A 17,665-nucleotide genomic window follows, 5' to 3' on the forward strand; every position below is an offset into this window, starting at 1 on the left:
CAGAAACCTAGTCATCAGTCATATTACAGTCTTACAAAAAGGCTCATATAAAATGGTTCTTTAAGCATTTTTAATGCAGTCCTTTTTTTGTGCTGTACAGAAAAAATATTATCTCTGTCTAGGTGGGTCTGTATAGGTCCAGTGTTGTAAAAAGTACCTAAAGTAATACTTAAAAATAAAAAAATAAAAAATAAAGATTTTTGCAGAGACAAATAGTACTTGAGTATAAGTCTTAAAATATCTGATAGTAAATCTACTTAAGTATCAAAAATATTTTTCTGGCAATAAATGTACTTAAATACCAAAAGTGCAAGTATAAGGAAATAATACATATATTTACATATATGTATATACTGTATACTATGGGTCAACCAATTATCGGCTGACTGATTATCAGAGCTGATATTCAGCATTTTTCTGGTTATCGAAATCATTGTTTGTTTCTTTGTTTTGTTTTTTATTCTGATTATCAATAAAGATACCCATACCTGTACTGATTAATGATAAAATAATTTAATAGTGAGTACTTTGGCTCTTATGCAGCGTGCAAACTGTAAAGTGACAAATAACTAAAGTTACCAAATAAATGACAATCATGACCATACTAAGAGGTAGAATTCCCCGAGATTCAACTCTCCAGTGGATACACTCTGTTGGGTGACAGTATGATGGTATATCTCAATCAAGTTGTCATCTGGCGCCATCTAGTGGTACACGCTCCTAAGAGCATCATGAGCAGATGGATTTGACCTTTTTGGACTCAAACATGGATAAGAAGTCCTAAACTTGCATGTCAGCTGTTCTGTCTCCATGAGCAAACCCCATCCTCAGATGGAGACAACTGATGATAGAGCTGAAAGCTCGGAAATAATGTGGGCCTAGAGTTGTTTGTTAAACTGGCAGACACTGACCTTTGACCTTAGTGTAGGTGGTCTCTAGAAAATTTTATTATTATTATTATTATTATTATTATTATCATTATCATTATTATTATTATTATTATTATTATTATTATTATCATTATTAAATGACACTGATGATTTGCATTGCAGCAGTGACTGACTGACTGACTGACTGACAGCAGCTCTCTCACTCCCCCTGCTGGCAGAGTAAACAAGCTGGCTCCTTTGACTTAATTCTTCCTGTATTCCCTCTCTAGCGGCTGTTTTCTTATTCCCACTAACACTGTTACAATGACTCTGGGTGGCCTGATTTGTTGTCTGCGCCCACTGAGAAGCTCACTGTCAATCAGATCAGATGAGATCAACTTTCTTTGGTCCTTGGCCTTCAGGAAAAAAAACATTTGATCCTGGTTTTATGTTGCCCACTACAGCTTTAAATAACAGGAAGCTGGAGTTGTGAATATGTGCAGGGTGATCACTGTTTGCACAATCTCTCTAGAAGCGTTTTCTCAACAAAGCACTGTAACATAGACAGAATGAAAACAATCAGCTTTAACAAAGGGGAAGTCAGCACTGCTGACTGGATACCCCCCCACAGCTCATTAAAGCAGACTCAGCAAAATACAAGGAACATCAACAAATGAGTTAACAACTCTACTGCAAAGTAATGAAAATGAAGCCCCAGCTGTCTCTTCGGGTGTGCTATTTGTTACTCTCCACTAAGTTAATACAAAAATAATTGCATTGGTTGCAAATGTGAAGGTGCAACAGTTTGAACGATTGGCACTAACAATTCTGCACAAAATGGAAAAGTGTTTCATATAATATTAGAAATAATTGTTGATCAACACAATGCAGATAATCTTTTCTTTTTTCTTAATTAACCTTTTGATATATTGGATGTGGTAATGTGTAGAACAAACTCCTCGTGAAAATGGTAATGTATCCCAAGTCTATGTCTCTATGCCACTATATAGCCTTGGAAGTTAGCAATGTAACGAGGTAAAACCACAATTTCAATTTTGCATTCAAAATCTTGCTCATTTATCTGCAACAGTACACAGTTATTAAAAACAAAATGAAGTTATAGTATCAAAGTGCTCATGTGATAAATTATTACATGTCATAATATTTCCTTATTGTTTTTCTCATCCGCTATTGTTTTAGCAGTATTTCCATGTTGGAGCTGGTGGAGGAGAAGCTGATTTAACTACTTTATATAGTATGTGTTGGGTAGTTTAATCTGAACATAGCATTTTATAAACAGATCATATGTTTCGTATGTAAAACCTGCAAAGTAACAAGTACCTATCACTGTCACTAATTGTAGTTGAGTAAAAAGTACGATGTTTCCATCTGAAGTGTAGTTAAGTTTAAAGAACCAACAGTTCTGGAGTAAACGTAGTGGCTACATTCCAGAACTGATTATACCAATCAAATCACTAATCTTGGAATATGTTTCAAATCTTTTAATGTGATCTGAAAGACACATAGGAGGCTTTCATATACTTTAATGTGCATTTTGCGGGTAGATACTCTTCTCTGGCCCTGTTCAGACCTGGCATTAGTCGCTTCTTGAGTGACCACTTGTGATCGGATCTCACTTCCCTGCTCTAAAACAAACGCATACATCAATTCTGTTTCATCTTTTCAGATATCTCCTCATAACTTGCCCAGTTTGAACCATCCAGTTTCCTTTGTACCAGTGTTTTGTGTGTAACTTGCCACCAGATTCCATTTTGCTTGTTATTGTGGCTTCATGTTGTTTGCAGTTTCTTAGTCCATGAAGCTTTTCTGGAGTAAAACAGTCCTGCAGTATTCTCCTGAACAACTGAAGTAGATGGGGACTTGTTTTAAAATGTCAAAACAGCTTGTCCAGCCTAATCCAAGTCTCCGGAAGCCAAGAGATCGAAAACATGTTATTTACACCTTTTTGATGTGAGACTTCTGAGACTTGGATCATGGAGCCATTTTATGTTTTTTTTTAGTTGTTTTTTTACATTTTAAAACAAGTCCCCAGTTAGTTAAGTTGTTTAGGAGAATGCTGCATCACTGATTTGCTGTGAAGCTCCAGAAATGTTTTGTGGACTAGGAAATTTCACCCAGCTTTCCATCAGCATGGGGGTGAGTACAGTGATTTTTTTTTTTAGATTGAGAGATTAAACTGAATTTTCATTTTTGGGTGAACTTATCCTTTGATACGGTGCTTTTTGCACTGAAATGAGCTGCCATTTAAGTCGGCAGTCCTTCAATGTGGCCCAGGACACATTCACTTCAGCTTTTAAAAGTAAAGTCATTTTGAATGCCTTCTGTCTGAAATAGAGATGCATATCGAGGGAGCTGACTGAAACCACAGCAATATTACACCACATGAGTGTAAAGTCCCTCTGTAAACACAGAGGAAAGTCTTCCAGACCAGAACTCAGTCTGCTGTCTGATACAGGAAGCAGGAAATGGAGTAAATGGAGAAGCAGGTAAAGGAGCAGGTTACAACAGTGAAACCCTGCAGTGTGTGAGAATTCATGGGATGTTTTATGTATTTGTCATGCTTTTGGTTTTCACACAGCCATATTTTCAGAATGTGACTTGATGAGTCATTTTTCACTTTGACCCTTTACCTTAATACATTTCACTGTGTGTGGCTGATCGAGTGATTCATGATGAGTCATTATGTGTTGTACATGTCAGCTCATGTCCAGAACGCTCAGGGGTTCCCACTGACACACACTGTACATGCCTTTATGTAACAATGACTATTCAATAGAAATCAGTGAAGCTTCAAAAGACCGTCATCTTAAAATCCTGAAAATACATTTTAATTCAGCATTTCTCTGAAGACTCATGACAAATATAAAAACATTTATTTAACATTTAATATGGTTTATGACATTTTTGAACTAAAAAAAAATGCCATTATGTGATTTTAAATCTGATTTGTTTTCAGCTGGTAAAAACTGTTTCTCACTTCAGGATCATTTTAAAAAAAATTATTTCTTATACAAAGTGAAACAATTTCAGTCTCAACTGTACTCACACATGCTGCACAGCATTGTGAGCTGGATGAACTGACATATTTGTCAGTTGGATTCTAGGTGGTTTCTAGGCACCGGCAGTGTTAGCCCATTATGCCCAGTGTTTATTATCCTATGCATCTCTTTCATGTGTTCTCTGTGTGTGATCAGTGTGTTTTCATTATTATTACTGTTACCAAGAGAAACACTTGGGGTGCCAAGAAAAATATCCGGCTTTCATTCGACTCACTTCCTATTATGTGCTTGGTTCCAGTAAAAGCTAAAATAACATAAAGAAATCGCATTTTAAAAAGCATCAAAAATTTAACTCATACATAATAGACATCACAGAAAGTACACACACACGCACAACCACGCATGCTGTGCATCACATACAATAAAATCAACATAATCCACTCTTAAATGTACAAATAGAATACATTAACAGTAACAATGTAATAAACTAATTGGCTTTCAGCTAAATCCTTCCTCTCCAAAACCCCAATGACAGAACTATCATAAAGAAAGAGCTTATCAGAGATCTGATAACACCGTCTCAGTTTCTATTCCCCATGTTTTCCAGTTAGATCACACTCCAACCATTAATACGTGATCTGGCCAAGTGCTGATGACTGGTGACATAGTGAAAAGCCCAGAAAAGCCAGCTGGAGACACCCCAGAAAAACACTGATTACACAAAAAAATCCAGGACAACCACTTCTTATGCAAGTGTAGTTACTTCCTTCTATGTCTGAGGCTGCTGGTAAAAGATTTAGATTTGTATTCAATGTGTTTGATTTTGTTTCTGTACTGTTAAGCATCACTTGTTCCAGATTTTAGTGTCAGTTACCGTAATGATGCCGAGTTTCTGGTGCTGGTTTCATCTGACTGGTTTTCGGTCAAAATGATTCAGTTCCACCAGCTCCAATCATATCGGCATCGTTTACACACGTTTGAACAGAAGAAGATGCCGAGGGTTTCCTGCCAATGTCCAACACTGTTGATTGACTTCAGCACTTACACGTCATACTTTAGATTGGTTGGATTACTCGTCAGGACGTCTGTATTGTCCACTACCCAGAAAAGAAGACATAACATAAAACGAAACTCTAAAGAAGGTCAAAATGTAAAAATACACTGACTGACTTTTAATTCACAAATGGAGATTTGAATCTGTCTAAATTAATAAAGCTTTGTGCAAATGTGTGTAACTGCTTTGTTTCTCCTTCCTCCTCCAGCCTGCTTTGTGCATTCCTTTCCTCCATTCATCTGCCTCATTCTGGTTCAAACAGAGGTCTTGTTTTCACTGTACATTCAGAGCTGATTATGATCAGCAGGCTAGACACACAGTATGTATTGAGAATGAAATGCGGCTTGTATAGTTCTATCATTCTTGCTCCAGAAACTGGGTTGCAGAGCAGAAAAATGCAATTGTTTCACCTTGAATTTTTCTCAATTCAACATTGCGTAACATGGTAAATATCTGAATCTAGTTCATGATGCATGATATTCTTCACAGAAGCTGTTTTCTAGTTGCAGCACTGCGGGTTTGCATGCATTTTCCTGACCAGAGTCCTAATATGTTGCTCAACAGTTGCTAACGTGACAGTAAAAATGTGCTGAGCCTCCCAGTCTAACTGGTCACACGGACTGAACAATGGGAGGTAAAAAACACGCCTGGAGTTTCCCTCAGGCCTACAGAACTTCACGTTCAACTTGTTGTTTGTTTTTAAAGGGATAGGTCACAGCCTCGTGAAGTCCTGCAGCCTGGTCGGGAACTTGGAGTGCTTCCATTTTATCTGCAAAAGGAACTGAATGAGTGACTTGATACTGGGTTATTAAAGGCACTGCGACTCAATCAGTGGGAGTTTAATCCTCTTCTAAGGGAAACATTTGCAGTGGCATCATTTACTATTTTCAGAAATAGTTGGCAGGATGCTGAGTACAGTTAGTAAATGCTTGTAACCTCTGACCTCTGCTTGCAAGATATTAATCCTTTTTTTTTTTTACACTAAATCTAAAATCTATGTATGTGCACTGTCGCAACAGGCACAAACATACAGCACATATAATCTATTACAGTTGTATCTAAGGAGTTCCCCTGACTTAAAGAATCAAAGCTGTCAAAGTGAATTAGATCTTTAAAAGCAAACATAATGTTGACCATGGGGTTTAAGCTCTGCTGCATGAGGTGAGCTTGAGGAAAACTCAGACCCGTCTTTCTGTTCTTGCATTCATCATATTATATGCACGGCGTGGTAAACAAACCGAGATCACATTGCACACTTTGAGTTTTGGAGGAAACTCCTGTGCATGCTGCAGCCCCCCTCCCGCAGGTCTTCAAACCCACTCAAAACACAGAGGGGCGGCTGAGCAACATTCCCTTTCGTTCAAGTGATTCAGCAGGGACATAATGCTAACGAAGGTGCAGTTTGAGGACTTTCCATGCATGCATCCTCTACTCATGCCAGAACAGAAACTCATGTGCAGCCAGAGGGACAAATTTAAAAATAAAGAGGCTCATGCTTCAAATTATTCTGATTTCCTGGACTTCAGTATTTCCCCTTATTGTGGAATTAACATTTGATTTGCTGAAGCACTGGTGTAGCTTTAAGGTGGATTTTATTAAACACTACAAGTTGTGTAAAATACAACATAGCTTGCATAATAGCTGAGAAGAATGTTTTCAACATAGCTAGTGATTTGAGGTGTAGATTGGAGAGAAATGCATGTGTTGTATTTGAAAACTCTTACACGAGGCCTGACATACTGCAGAAATGTGTACTTTATATGCAGCAAATGTAGCCTGCAAAAGTACTTTGCTCTGTTGGTGACAAACTGAAGAGTGTATTTATGTGTCTCAATAGAAATCCCCTCCTGGAGCCAGCAATCTGTATGCTGTGTTATTCTAAGTGACAGTTTTGTGGAAATCCCCCACCTAGTTGTTAGCCCCGCCCCGCTGCAGCCGCCACACAGAGGGCATTTACAGACTGCTGCTCGGCTCCGTCAGAAGACATCCGCACGCACCTCGTCTCGAACAACAAACCAACATGGACCTCCACCGGACCAGTATATTAAACCAAATGGATTATAGCCGAGAGTCTAAAGAAGGGAAGCAGTCGACAGATGAGCGGCTGGACAGCGGCTTGGACTCGCTGAAAGAGGAGGAGTACCAGGCTGTGGCGGCCGAGATCCGTCGGCTCCAGCTGGAATGTGAGCCGCCGCAGCACAAACAAGCTCCGGCTGTAAGCGGAGAGCTGCACGAATGGAAAACACAGATCACGGAGGACGGAGACACGTAAGTTAGCCCGGGAATAACGTTACAGTGTTGAGCACGGGGGTATTTATAAGCTTCGTAGGTACAGCTTGGCTTGTAGTATCGCCTGAGTAGGCCCAGCTTGGCTCTCGGAGGTAATTTGATCCTTTCCTGTGGGGAATGTCTTCCTCTAGCTTGTCATTACAATTTACAGGCCCGGGCCTAACCAAGTCCACACTGGGGCTTAACTTCTAAGCATTGGGGCTTATAAAAGTACGCCGCTGCGGTGTTAAAACACAGAACGGGTGTCCGGTTTTGATAACGGGACTGGCTGTGGCCAGACACGGCTGTATTGGACGTAAACAAAAGGCTATTATCAGCAGGGAATCTACTATGGCCGCGGGTCAGACTGGGAAAGTCCCGGGCGCGCCGCCAAGGAATCCGACCGAAGCGCGCTCCCGTGGAGCGAGAAGAAGGAAAAAAAGTAGAAAAAAGTACCTTAAGTAACACAAACGTAAGTCTGTGGAGGCTGAGGCCGAAACTCTGCTCTGCAGTACGTGTCTGCGGTTTGTTGTTACTATTATAAAACCAGGGGGAATAACATTATGAATGACTCCAAGTGTTATTCTTGTTATAATGCAATTCTTCCACCGGGAAATGTAGTTCTAACTCCGCACAGAGCTCTGCAGTGGCCTCAGAGTCTCATATAGTGCACACATGAACAACGTGGGTTCATCGATATGGTCCGGAAGACCGCAGCTGTCTCGTATTAATCAGTGAAGCATAAAACCATGTTTCAGTGATTTAACCAGAGGACACACACCAGAGGGCTGGCTCTCAGTGTGGGGGCAAGGGAGCACCGGCTCATCAGCAGCTTCTAGAGGAGTTAACTTTATTTATTTACATGGATTTATTGTAATGGCATTCTCAGAACATTATCCCCTTTACACCAAGTGGAAAACTGCTCTTTTACAAATTGATTTAAAAAAACATTATTTAATATGAGAAGCTGCATTGAGAGGTTATTTTCTGCTTCAGAGGACGTCAGTAAAAGTCAGATATAGGGTATTCAGCATTTTCAGGGCTGATTTCTCGTTCTGTGCAATTATATAATAAATGAATTGAAGCCTGCACCTGATTTAGCACACAGTAAAACTTGCTTTTCTATACGTTCTGTATTTGCTGTTCTTGCCTACTAAATGTCAAGTGACTTTGTGTCACTGCTTCCTTGTGGAAATTCTTCCTTTTGTCCTGTAGCTTTGGTTGTGTTGTGTACGTGCATTGTAACAGGTTTTCTATCCTCTCTCTGTCTCTACAGGCTGCTCCACCTGGCCATCATCCACGAGGCCAAGGACTACATCAGAACAATGATAGACCTGTCCAGGAACACAGACTTCCTCAACACACAGAATGACCAGAGACAGGTATGAAAGAGCTGCCTCTGAGGAGGACTTCATCCTCCCCTCCCCTCTGCCTTTAATCACCTCCACTTAATTCAGTTTACTTACTCTATCTAGACTCTCCTTTCCACCAGGATGTAGCAATAATAAAAATTACACTGTGTCTTTACTATCAAAATGTCTGCTGACTCAGTAACTCACCTGTCTTCTCCTCACTTCCTCCCATCCCAGACTCCTCTCCACTTAGCAGTAATAACAAACCAAGCAGACGTGTGTCAGCGCCTCCTGGTATCCGGCTGCGACCCGACGCTGGTGGACGACAGCGGGGACACACCTCTTCACATCGCCTGTCGCCACGGTAACCTGCCATGCTTCAGCGTCATCACACAGAACTGTCAGCCGGAGCATCTACACACAGTGATGGCTGCCTGCAACTATCATGGTGAGATTGTAGGACAAGAACAGTGTTTCTCTCCTGAGCTGATGTGGTTTTGAAGTTGTTCCTGTTCTATTCCCCCTTTGGACACCCTGAAGTTTTCACAAAGAAAACATTTCTGATAAAGGCTTCAGTTGTCAACAGTATAACTACAGTTGTTTACATGTTCAGGAATAAATATGCTTGAATTTAGCAGTGGCAGGTCTAAATTTCAATGTTTGTACATCATAATAATATATTCCGTAGTAGTGGTGATTTCCATTATGTGGTGGCCCACCCTTGGTGCATGGAAACAGATGAGACACTGACCAGTCTGCTGCCTGTCTCCGCTACTATTTAAAAGAAGGAGTGGTGGGCACGAGAAGAGAAATTTCTGCCGCCCATTATCCCTGAACACTATGGTTAGGAGGAAGGAAACATTTATGCAAGCAAGGGGAATGCCATAGCCATTCACGCCATCACATCCTGCTGAAAGCCCATCTATTACATGGCACATAATGTTAGACGCTGAGGCTCTAAATTTAAATGTGCAGGATTTCAGTTTTAGACTTGTGCGTAGACATTTTGAAGTCTCAAGTATGCCGTTGTTGGCTGGCTTGCAGACTTCTTTGAGGAACCGACCAACCAACTTAATTTGTTGTATAAAATAAAAATGACTTTAGTAATCTGGGTTAACGTGGCAGATTAATATAAATCCACATATAGCTAATAGACCCACGTTTGATCCCGGGCTTTTCTTTGAAAACAGCAGGTATGAAGTAAGTGGCCTGGTGTCAGCTCTTAAGCCCTTTTCTCTGATGTTTTTACAGGTCAGAACTGCCTCCACCTGGCCTCAGTTCAGGGTTTCCTCTCACTGGTGGAGAACATGGTGGATCTAGGAGCTGACGTTAATGCAAAGGTAAACGACACACACACCAAATGAGAATACACACTCTAATTACACAAAATGTATGTACATTTAAAATAAATCCCTCTTGAGCCCTTTTATTTTGTATTTACACCCTGTGCTAATTACATCGTGTTCTCTTCCTTTCCTACAGGAACAGCGTAATGGTCGCGGTGCACTTCACCTGGCCGTGGACCAGCAGAATTTCTCACTGGTCAAACTGCTGCTGAAGAAAGGAGCAGACCCCAACCTCCTGACCTCTGGAGGGCACACTCCCTTCCACCTCACCTACGGCCGCGACAATGACGACATCAGGAAAGAACTGTACTCGCTGACCAAACCGGACCTGAGGGAGCTTCCTGACAGCGAATCGGACGACAGCGAGGAAGAGGAGGAGGAGGAGTCTGATGAGGAGGTGTGTGTGTGTTGAAAACGCGGAGATTCCACTCTAACGTTAAAAGTTGCTTTCCGGCCAGGGTGTAACCATTTTTTCTGTCCTCTGTGTGTTTCTAGGTGGGTTATGACGATATTCAGTGGAATGGACATTAGCAGGAAACAAGAGAGAGAGAGAGAGAGAGAGAGAGAGGGGGGAAGTTACAGAGGCTGCGGTGATGACTGTAAAGGACAAGAGAAATGGCTCGGCATGTCGACTGCTTCCTGCAAAAACGTCACATGAGCCCGGTAGAGTGGGTGACACGCCGCGGGCGTGACCGCTGACAAATCGGATGGACAGGCAACTGCAATGGAGAACCAAACGGAGACTGATGGTCGAATAAACCGATGAGTCTGCTCCAGGCTGCAGGAGAGCAAACGCACGCCGAGATGTGAACACATGACACATTATGATGGGATCGCTTTATGATAAAGAGGATTGCTTGTATTTTGTGGACCCTGCGAATCATTTGTCACAAAAAACATCCATCCACACAGACGTACCTGCAACAGCTCTGTTGTATGATATTGTAAATGCTGTGTATACAAGATGTATTTTTTATGGAAGCTGTGAATGTGTACAGTTGAGCAGGTTGTATATGTCAGGCAGCAAACAGTCCAGCACACTCCAGTTAAATTAAAAACACTCATATTTAACAGTAAACACCTGTGTGAGTAAATTTGTGGATTGGGGAGTGTAAAGGGGAAACAGACAGCATGTGAATGGAAAATTGCAGCTGGATGCCGACCAAGGCACTAAGTTTGGACGAGAATGCTTTCACATGTGTACATTAGATGTCATAATTCTGGTAGTATCACAATAAAGATCATACAGACTCCAGCATATAATCGACAGCGCATGACAATATTACAAGGCTGCAATTACACGGGAAATAACCTCAACCATGTGCCTTCATGCTGCCGTCAGTGCGTCTGTGCTTGTAGAAATACCTCCATCCAAGCGTAACAGCTGACTAAGTTCAGAACGGCTCTTTATTTTCATGTAATGCATGTCATTCAGGGAAGTGCTGATAACCCGACAACTCGTTTCCACTGAAAGAGGAACTGTCGGCAAGTTGAATTCCTCCCAGCGTTTGCGTAGAAAGAGATAAGAGGCGGAGGGACATTGTGTGTGTGTAATGAGGCTGATTGCTCGGTCCTCTAAATCAGGAAGTTTTTGGGAGGGTGGAGCCAAGGGGGAAGGGACAGGAAATTCCCAGGAACAACACTCAGCTGTTCGCAACATTCCTGCCTCTTATTCCTCCAAAGAAGGGAATCTCCGCTGAATAACAGGATGCTTCAGTCAAGTTCGGAGCAACAGGGAGGAAGGGAGTTTTACTGAAAATTCAGAAAACATCAAAAGTCAATGTTAAATAGAGTTATGCAATTCTATGATTGTCATATAGATATGCTCTTCACATTTAAGTTGTAATAGACATTATACTTAAAGGATAAGTTCACCCAAAAATGAAAATTCTGTCATTATCTACTCAATACCATGTCAAGGATGACAGGTGAAATGTTGTGGTTCAGAAAACATTTGTGGAGCTTCACAGCAAAACAACATTGCGGCATTCTCCTAAAAAACTGAAGAAGATGGGGACGCCAATCCAATCCAAGTCTCTGGAATCCCAAACTGTTAGACGCTTGTAGGTTAGCAGCTACAGTGAAGATTTCAGCCTTTTTTCACATTTTAAAACAAGTCCCCAGCTACTTCAGTTGTTTAGGAGAATGCTGCAATGCCGTGTTGCTGTGAGGCTCCAAAAATGTTTTGAGGACTTCACCAAACTTGTCATCTGCAGGAGGGTTAGTGAATAATGACTGGATTTTCAGCTTTGGCTGAACTTGTCCATTAACGCTATAATAAAACAATAGTATCTGTAATGTGGTGGACTGTACAACAAAATACTAATACTATTATACTAATATAATACTACAATACTAATATATTTTAAATATTTGCAAGACCCTTATTAATCAGGGCCTAGATTCTTGTGTAGAAGCCAAACATTTTTCTTCTCAATTAAACGGATTGCCACGCTTTGCATTGAAAAGCTGCTCATGGTTGACAATTTAGAGTAAAAGCAGCTGACAAAAACAAAAACTGATAAATATGTGCAATCTTTGTCCAACAAAAGTGGGACATTAAAAGTCTGTTTTACATGAAAATATGATACCAGCAGTGCAGCTTTTAAAGTAATGTTTTTCCACATGACTCACTTCACCCACCTCACCCAAAAGCTCAGTATTAAGGTTGGACCTGGTAATATTTGTCTCCTTCCAGAACAGCACAAATAGAAATTGATTGAGCATCACAAGGTTAAATTCTACAAAGAAAAGGACACAAGGGAACGCAAGTAATCGATAAAAACATTGTGTTTAATAGAAGAGCAGTAATGTACAGCAGAGAGGAGGAGGATCAAAACACAAGGGAGAGGATGAAATAATTAGAGACTCGTTGACCTGAGCGGACCTCAGCAGGGGTGTGACGATGACTGTCGCAACGGGAGAATTCCCACAGCTGTTCCCTGGGTTTTTATCACAAAGTACTTTAGAGCATAAACATCAGAGGAGACTTTAAAGCAGATGAATAAAATGAGAGAGATACACGTTGTGGCAGCCCTGAGTAAAGATTTGAAGCACTGATTGAACACAGTGACTCAAGAAGCTGCAGGACCACCAAGTCCGTACAAAGTAAGAGGTATTGTGCTGTAGTTGTAGTGGTACCACACCCCTGTCCTCCAATCTGCTCATGTCACACTCATCAACTGAAGTCATTTGGGCTAAGCTCTATCCAGAGAGGAAACAATGGCTGACACCATCCGCGACCAACGACTCATGTTGACAGATATGAATGTCCAGCATCTTTCCAAGCTGTGTGTCATCTGGCAGATGCCTGTGGTGAGGATGTCTCAGTGAGGTGAGAAGGAAAATGAATGGAGGGGTCAATATGTGAGAACAGGGTGTCCAGTGAGGTCCCGGGTGTGACCAGAGGATGAAGGAGGGGTAAGTGCCGGTGCAGATGGGTAATGTATTCCACCCACCTGATAAAAATGACCAAATTGTTCTTTATTGTTCAGTTTTTAGTTTATCTCGAGCTCACTCTTCTGAACAAGATGATACCAACTCCTCCTTTACATTACTTCTGGACAAGGCCTTTGTGTGGAGGAAACACGATTTTCTGTTGTCGCAGCAAAATGGCTGCCAACTTTCCTCACTCCCTCTCAGACAAAGCCACCAAGTGAACATCAATCTCAGTCTCGGACAGGATCCTGGAACAAAAACACACAAGTTAACGGTCGTAATTTTTGTTGTTCTGGATTTTGTAGGCATAACACACAGATGGACATGTTGAGAACACATTTAAACTTGTAAGCCCTTCCTTTGATCTAATTTCTGGTTTTAGTTTGGGGAATTTCCATTACAAAACGTGCTTGTTTTGATCAATTTTCAAAAAATAGTTCTGCAAGGCTTTAAAGGCAGGAGCAATGGTATCTGCTCTGAGCTGCATGATTTGTTGGAGGATTTTTTTCTTTTTGTTTCTTTGTAAAATGTATCCAGGAAATTTCTTTCAGTAATGACCCGCTTCACTTTTATTCTGCAGAACCCATTTATAGCAGCACCTGGACTGTGAAACCATTTACATGTGGCCAGGATTATCTTAATTCCTGGCTATCAGTATATTTTACATGTGGCCAGGATTATATTCTTAATTCCTGGCTATCAGTATATGTTCTCTCTTTGTCTCAGGAAAATACTCACTTGAATTTAGATTCCTGTGTAGTGATAACTCCAACCTCCAGCTCTGAGGGCTTAAAGTCGATGGACAGAACGGTTGACAGACATGAGATAGCCGTCTGTTTTGAGAAGAGAGGGACAGTTGTTGAGAAACATGACAGGAAGTGGAGGAAGTGAAGAACGTTTAAAATCCCTGAGTCTGAGTGGTGATGCATTTAAAAACAGCAAGAAGCTCACAGCGTGAAATCATTTAGAAGGATGGAAAATAATGAGTAATACTAGTGTTTGTTAATGGAGGAATAAATGAGTGAATGAAAGTCTATGCTTACACCAGTGCGCGGCATCAGTGTGGATTGTGTGTGTGTGCCTTCTATCGCATGTGCACATTTGACAGCAATACAGTTAATTTTTCTTAAAAAATAAATACAGGCATGGCACATGCTTGTTCACCTGCTCTCTTTGTCTACCAACATCAATACCTATACCTATATTTTAAAAAAGGAAATAGCAGATCAGTTTATATAAGATAGATCGTATATACTTCTTACTGTCCCTGATTTGTATACCTACACCAATACTTTACATATTCATTCCTAAGATGGCTGCAACAGTTTGGTTTTCACTCGTTTTCAAAAAGAGAGTAATGCAGCTAGTAAAGTGACTCAACTGGTGTGAACTCCCTGAAAATTTCAGACATCCAAAGAAAACTCCACGACTTTCCCAGCCTGAGACATTTCATGACATTCCAGAAATGTTATAAGTGGCAACCCTGCCATGTAATATAATGTAATATAACTGAGTTGACCGACACCCACAATCTTAATCAGCAGGGTTGCTTTAGGACAAAATTCCAATGTGGCAATATGAATCTGAATATACAACAGTTCTATAACAAGCATGGGATATGATTACCCTCATTCTTTGTGTATATTTTATAAGGATATGTGTGTATATGTGTACCCTACCTCTATAGTCTGCTCATAGGTCCAATCCAGTTTCTTCTTGACTTTTTTCTCCAGGAAGCTGGTGGCCTCAGTCTGTTTGACTCCAGCTGCTGTGGCTTTAAAGCCACAGTAGTAGCCCGCTGGATCACACTTAAACAGCTGCGGACCCAACTCTTCATCCAGTCCGACCACAATCATACCTGGAGGAAGGATGCAGGGTAGAGGGGAATGAAGACAGGACATGAGAATCAAAGAAAAAGAGGCATTTTCTTCTATTAAACGTCTTGACGATGCTCTTAACAGAACTTGAAAAATACATTTTACTTTTGTTAAAATAAGGGGGGGATGACCAACATTTGTTTTCAAAGATATGTGAATTGGAGATGCAGAATGCAGATGCAGATTTTGTTCTGATATTCAAAATCAAGCTGTGTTGAAAACCCCCAGAAACTCCCACATACTTTCCATACTAATAACACTCTTAATATTGCTGAAATATAAGCATTCACCAGCTCCGGTCATGGAGGAAAGTATTATTTTGGAAATTTTTAAACATTTTAACAGGTTGCTTTTGGTTAAAACCCCTTATAACATAAACAACCATAAGGACACGTTGCTGTTGTGCTCAAACACAAATACACAATACTCACAGCAGCCTAGCGGCCTCATCTCAGCATTCTGCGTGTACACTTGGGAGATGTCAGCCATGCGTTTGCACAGCATGTCCACAGGGATCTCATAGCCATACTTGTACATCCAGTTAGCTGCTTCATACCGTGCCCTCTGCACCTGAGACCTGCTGTCAGCTGGAGGGAAGATGAAGCACAAAATAAGTATTTCACTCAAATGAATTTAATAAAAGACATACAGGAATGAATGATAAACAAGCAAGTTGCTTCAGCTTTTTAAGCAAAAAGAAACTTCAACTAAAAGGATCTATGATACGACAGGAGTACTAGTGCTGATAATTCAGCTTTTTGAGATACAGGATAGAGGATTAGTTTTTCATTTAGCTGGCTACAATGCATTTGCAACTCATAACGTGTCATGTCTTACCACTTTTTAAAACTGGATAGGTAGTTTTGCTGACAATTATTATGCAATGTTCATCTGTAACAAGAGATGGCCCCTTGACTAAAATTGCACTCTCTTGATGATTCTCCAGTTCTGAAAAATGTCTGAAAACTTTGCTGACTGATGCATTTCTAGCCCAAAATAACAACATGAGCGACATGACAATAAGGTAACAAACAGTCTGCAGGAGCTCGTTACAGTTAGCCTTGACAGAAACTTTAAATACTCAATCTTTCTATGGCTCAAAGTTGTGGGTATTCGACATTAGTTGGACAAGACATTGCTTACCAGTCATGCCAGTCAAAACGCAGCCAATGTTCTCTGTAATTTTGAACAGATGTGTGACTGTTGCGGCATCCAGCAACTTGTCCTGAGAAAAATGGAAGACAAAAGAGTAATGTACACCACACATGTACTCCAACCATAATCATCTGTGCTTGGTGAAGACACAGAAACACAAACTACTGAGTGTTTATCGTGTTTTTGTGTATACTGACTGGGACTTTCTTTTGTGTGACAACCACAACACAATCCTTCCCTCTGACTGCTACAGAGGTCAGTCCCCCCTGGTTGATGGCTTTGAAAGCATACTCTGAAGACAGACAAAAGGAAAAATAAACTCATGAGTTACAAGTGTGCACTTCAAACTTTTCATCAATGTAAGAAAACTTTTCTAAAAGGCAGTAATCAAGCTACCTGGTTGTTTTGCATGTAATTTAACATTCACACGATATATCTATCTAAGTATAACACCATATATACCTTTGCCATATATGAATAGTAGCATTATATTATTTTCCCAGGATGTGTTTCGATAAGGTTTGTCTGAGGTCTGAGGCTAACAACTAATGCAGCTCAGTTATAACGACTCGTTCAAGAGAATGACTGATGGAAACTGGGGTTGAGGTAAATAGTAAAGAGTGCTAAATAACTGCCTTCTGTAGTAGCTGAATAAAAAGGTTAAATAAATTCCAATAAAAATATTTGTCTAATTTAATTATTTACTTATGTTAGCACACCACAGCTAAATTAACCTAGCTAAGTTAGCTGAAGCAAATGGAACAACACGTACCTGGTTAATATAGTTAATTATTACTTTACTATATTCAATTCAAGGTTAATCATATATTAAATAAGCTACATACTGACAGTAGCACGATTTACTTGAGAAGTTTTTCCTTAATAACACTGAACTATGAATGGGCTGTACAAAGGCTGCTAGCTAATGTTAGCCTGTTAGCTAGTAGTGATGACAGAGCAGGTTGAGTTTTGTTCCTTTCTTTCTCTTCTTACCGACTTGGTAGAGTCTTCCCTCCGGAGAGAAGATGGTGATATGGCGGTCAAACCCTGCGCTTGACCCCCGAGACATGACAGCAGGAAATAATTGAGATAAACACTGGTTTAGACTGAAATTGAAACTAAACTGAGAGGAAACAGAGCCAAAACATGCCTAACATCTACTACCGGATGTGATTGGTCCGTTTGAAGGCTTTCACTTCCGGGTCAGCTTTGTAGTTTACAGACGTCACCACTGAATACAACCTTCTGCTCCTTTGCACTTTGTTTATGATTGTCATTATTTTTAA

The 17,665-nt window shown here is 40.6% G+C and overlaps 2 protein-coding genes across 2 annotated transcripts; one reads left to right on the plus strand and one right to left on the minus strand.

Annotated features, from left to right (window-relative positions):
* The first annotated feature begins 6,910 nt into the window (after positions 1 to 6,910).
* On the plus strand, positions 6,911 to 10,987 carry nfkbiab (nuclear factor of kappa light polypeptide gene enhancer in B-cells inhibitor, alpha b). Its single transcript, XM_073484175.1, has 6 exons — positions 6,911 to 7,211; positions 8,488 to 8,593; positions 8,801 to 9,011; positions 9,815 to 9,903; positions 10,046 to 10,306; positions 10,405 to 10,987. Exons 1-6 carry the CDS (start codon positions 6,964 to 6,966, stop codon positions 10,438 to 10,440), a joined length of 951 nt encoding a protein of 316 aa, XP_073340276.1. The 5' UTR covers positions 6,911 to 6,963; the 3' UTR covers positions 10,441 to 10,987.
* Positions 10,988 to 12,681: 1,694 nt separating this feature from the next.
* Positions 12,682 to 17,525, minus strand: psma6a (proteasome 20S subunit alpha 6a). The gene is made up of 7 exons (XM_073484309.1): positions 17,373 to 17,525; positions 16,577 to 16,671; positions 16,368 to 16,449; positions 15,656 to 15,811; positions 15,027 to 15,205; positions 14,086 to 14,180; positions 12,682 to 13,595 (listed from the first exon to the last, which is right to left on the minus strand). Exons 1-7 carry the CDS (start codon positions 17,446 to 17,448, stop codon positions 13,538 to 13,540), a joined length of 741 nt encoding a protein of 246 aa, XP_073340410.1. The 5' UTR covers positions 17,449 to 17,525; the 3' UTR covers positions 12,682 to 13,537.
* Positions 17,526 to 17,665: the final 140 nt, after the last annotated feature.

The sequence above is a fragment of the Pagrus major genome, chromosome 16 (genome assembly GCF_040436345.1).
Source record: "Pagrus major chromosome 16, Pma_NU_1.0".
Taxonomy (NCBI): domain Eukaryota; kingdom Metazoa; phylum Chordata; class Actinopteri; order Spariformes; family Sparidae; genus Pagrus; species Pagrus major.

Bases quoted from the DNA above. Each gene is read 5' to 3' on its own strand.
- nfkbiab (XM_073484175.1), top strand. From the start codon at position 6,964: ATGGACCTCCACCGGACCAGTATATTAAACCAAATGGATTATAGCCGA. The intron at 7,212-8,487 runs GTAAGTTAGCCC...CTGTCTCTACAG, and splicing joins ATCACGGAGGACGGAGACAC to GCTGCTCCACCTGGCCATCA. The intron at 8,594-8,800 runs GTATGAAAGAGC...CTCCCATCCCAG, and splicing joins CACAGAATGACCAGAGACAG to ACTCCTCTCCACTTAGCAGT.
- psma6a (XM_073484309.1), bottom strand. From the start codon at position 17,448: ATGTCTCGGGGGTCAAGCGCAGGGTTTGACCGCCATATCACCATCTTC. The intron at 16,672-17,372 runs GTAAGAAGAGAA...GTCTGTCTTCAG, and splicing joins GGGAAGACTCTACCAAGTCG to AGTATGCTTTCAAAGCCATC. The intron at 16,450-16,576 runs GTCAGTATACAC...CATTTTTCTCAG, and splicing joins TCACACAAAAGAAAGTCCCA to GACAAGTTGCTGGATGCCGC.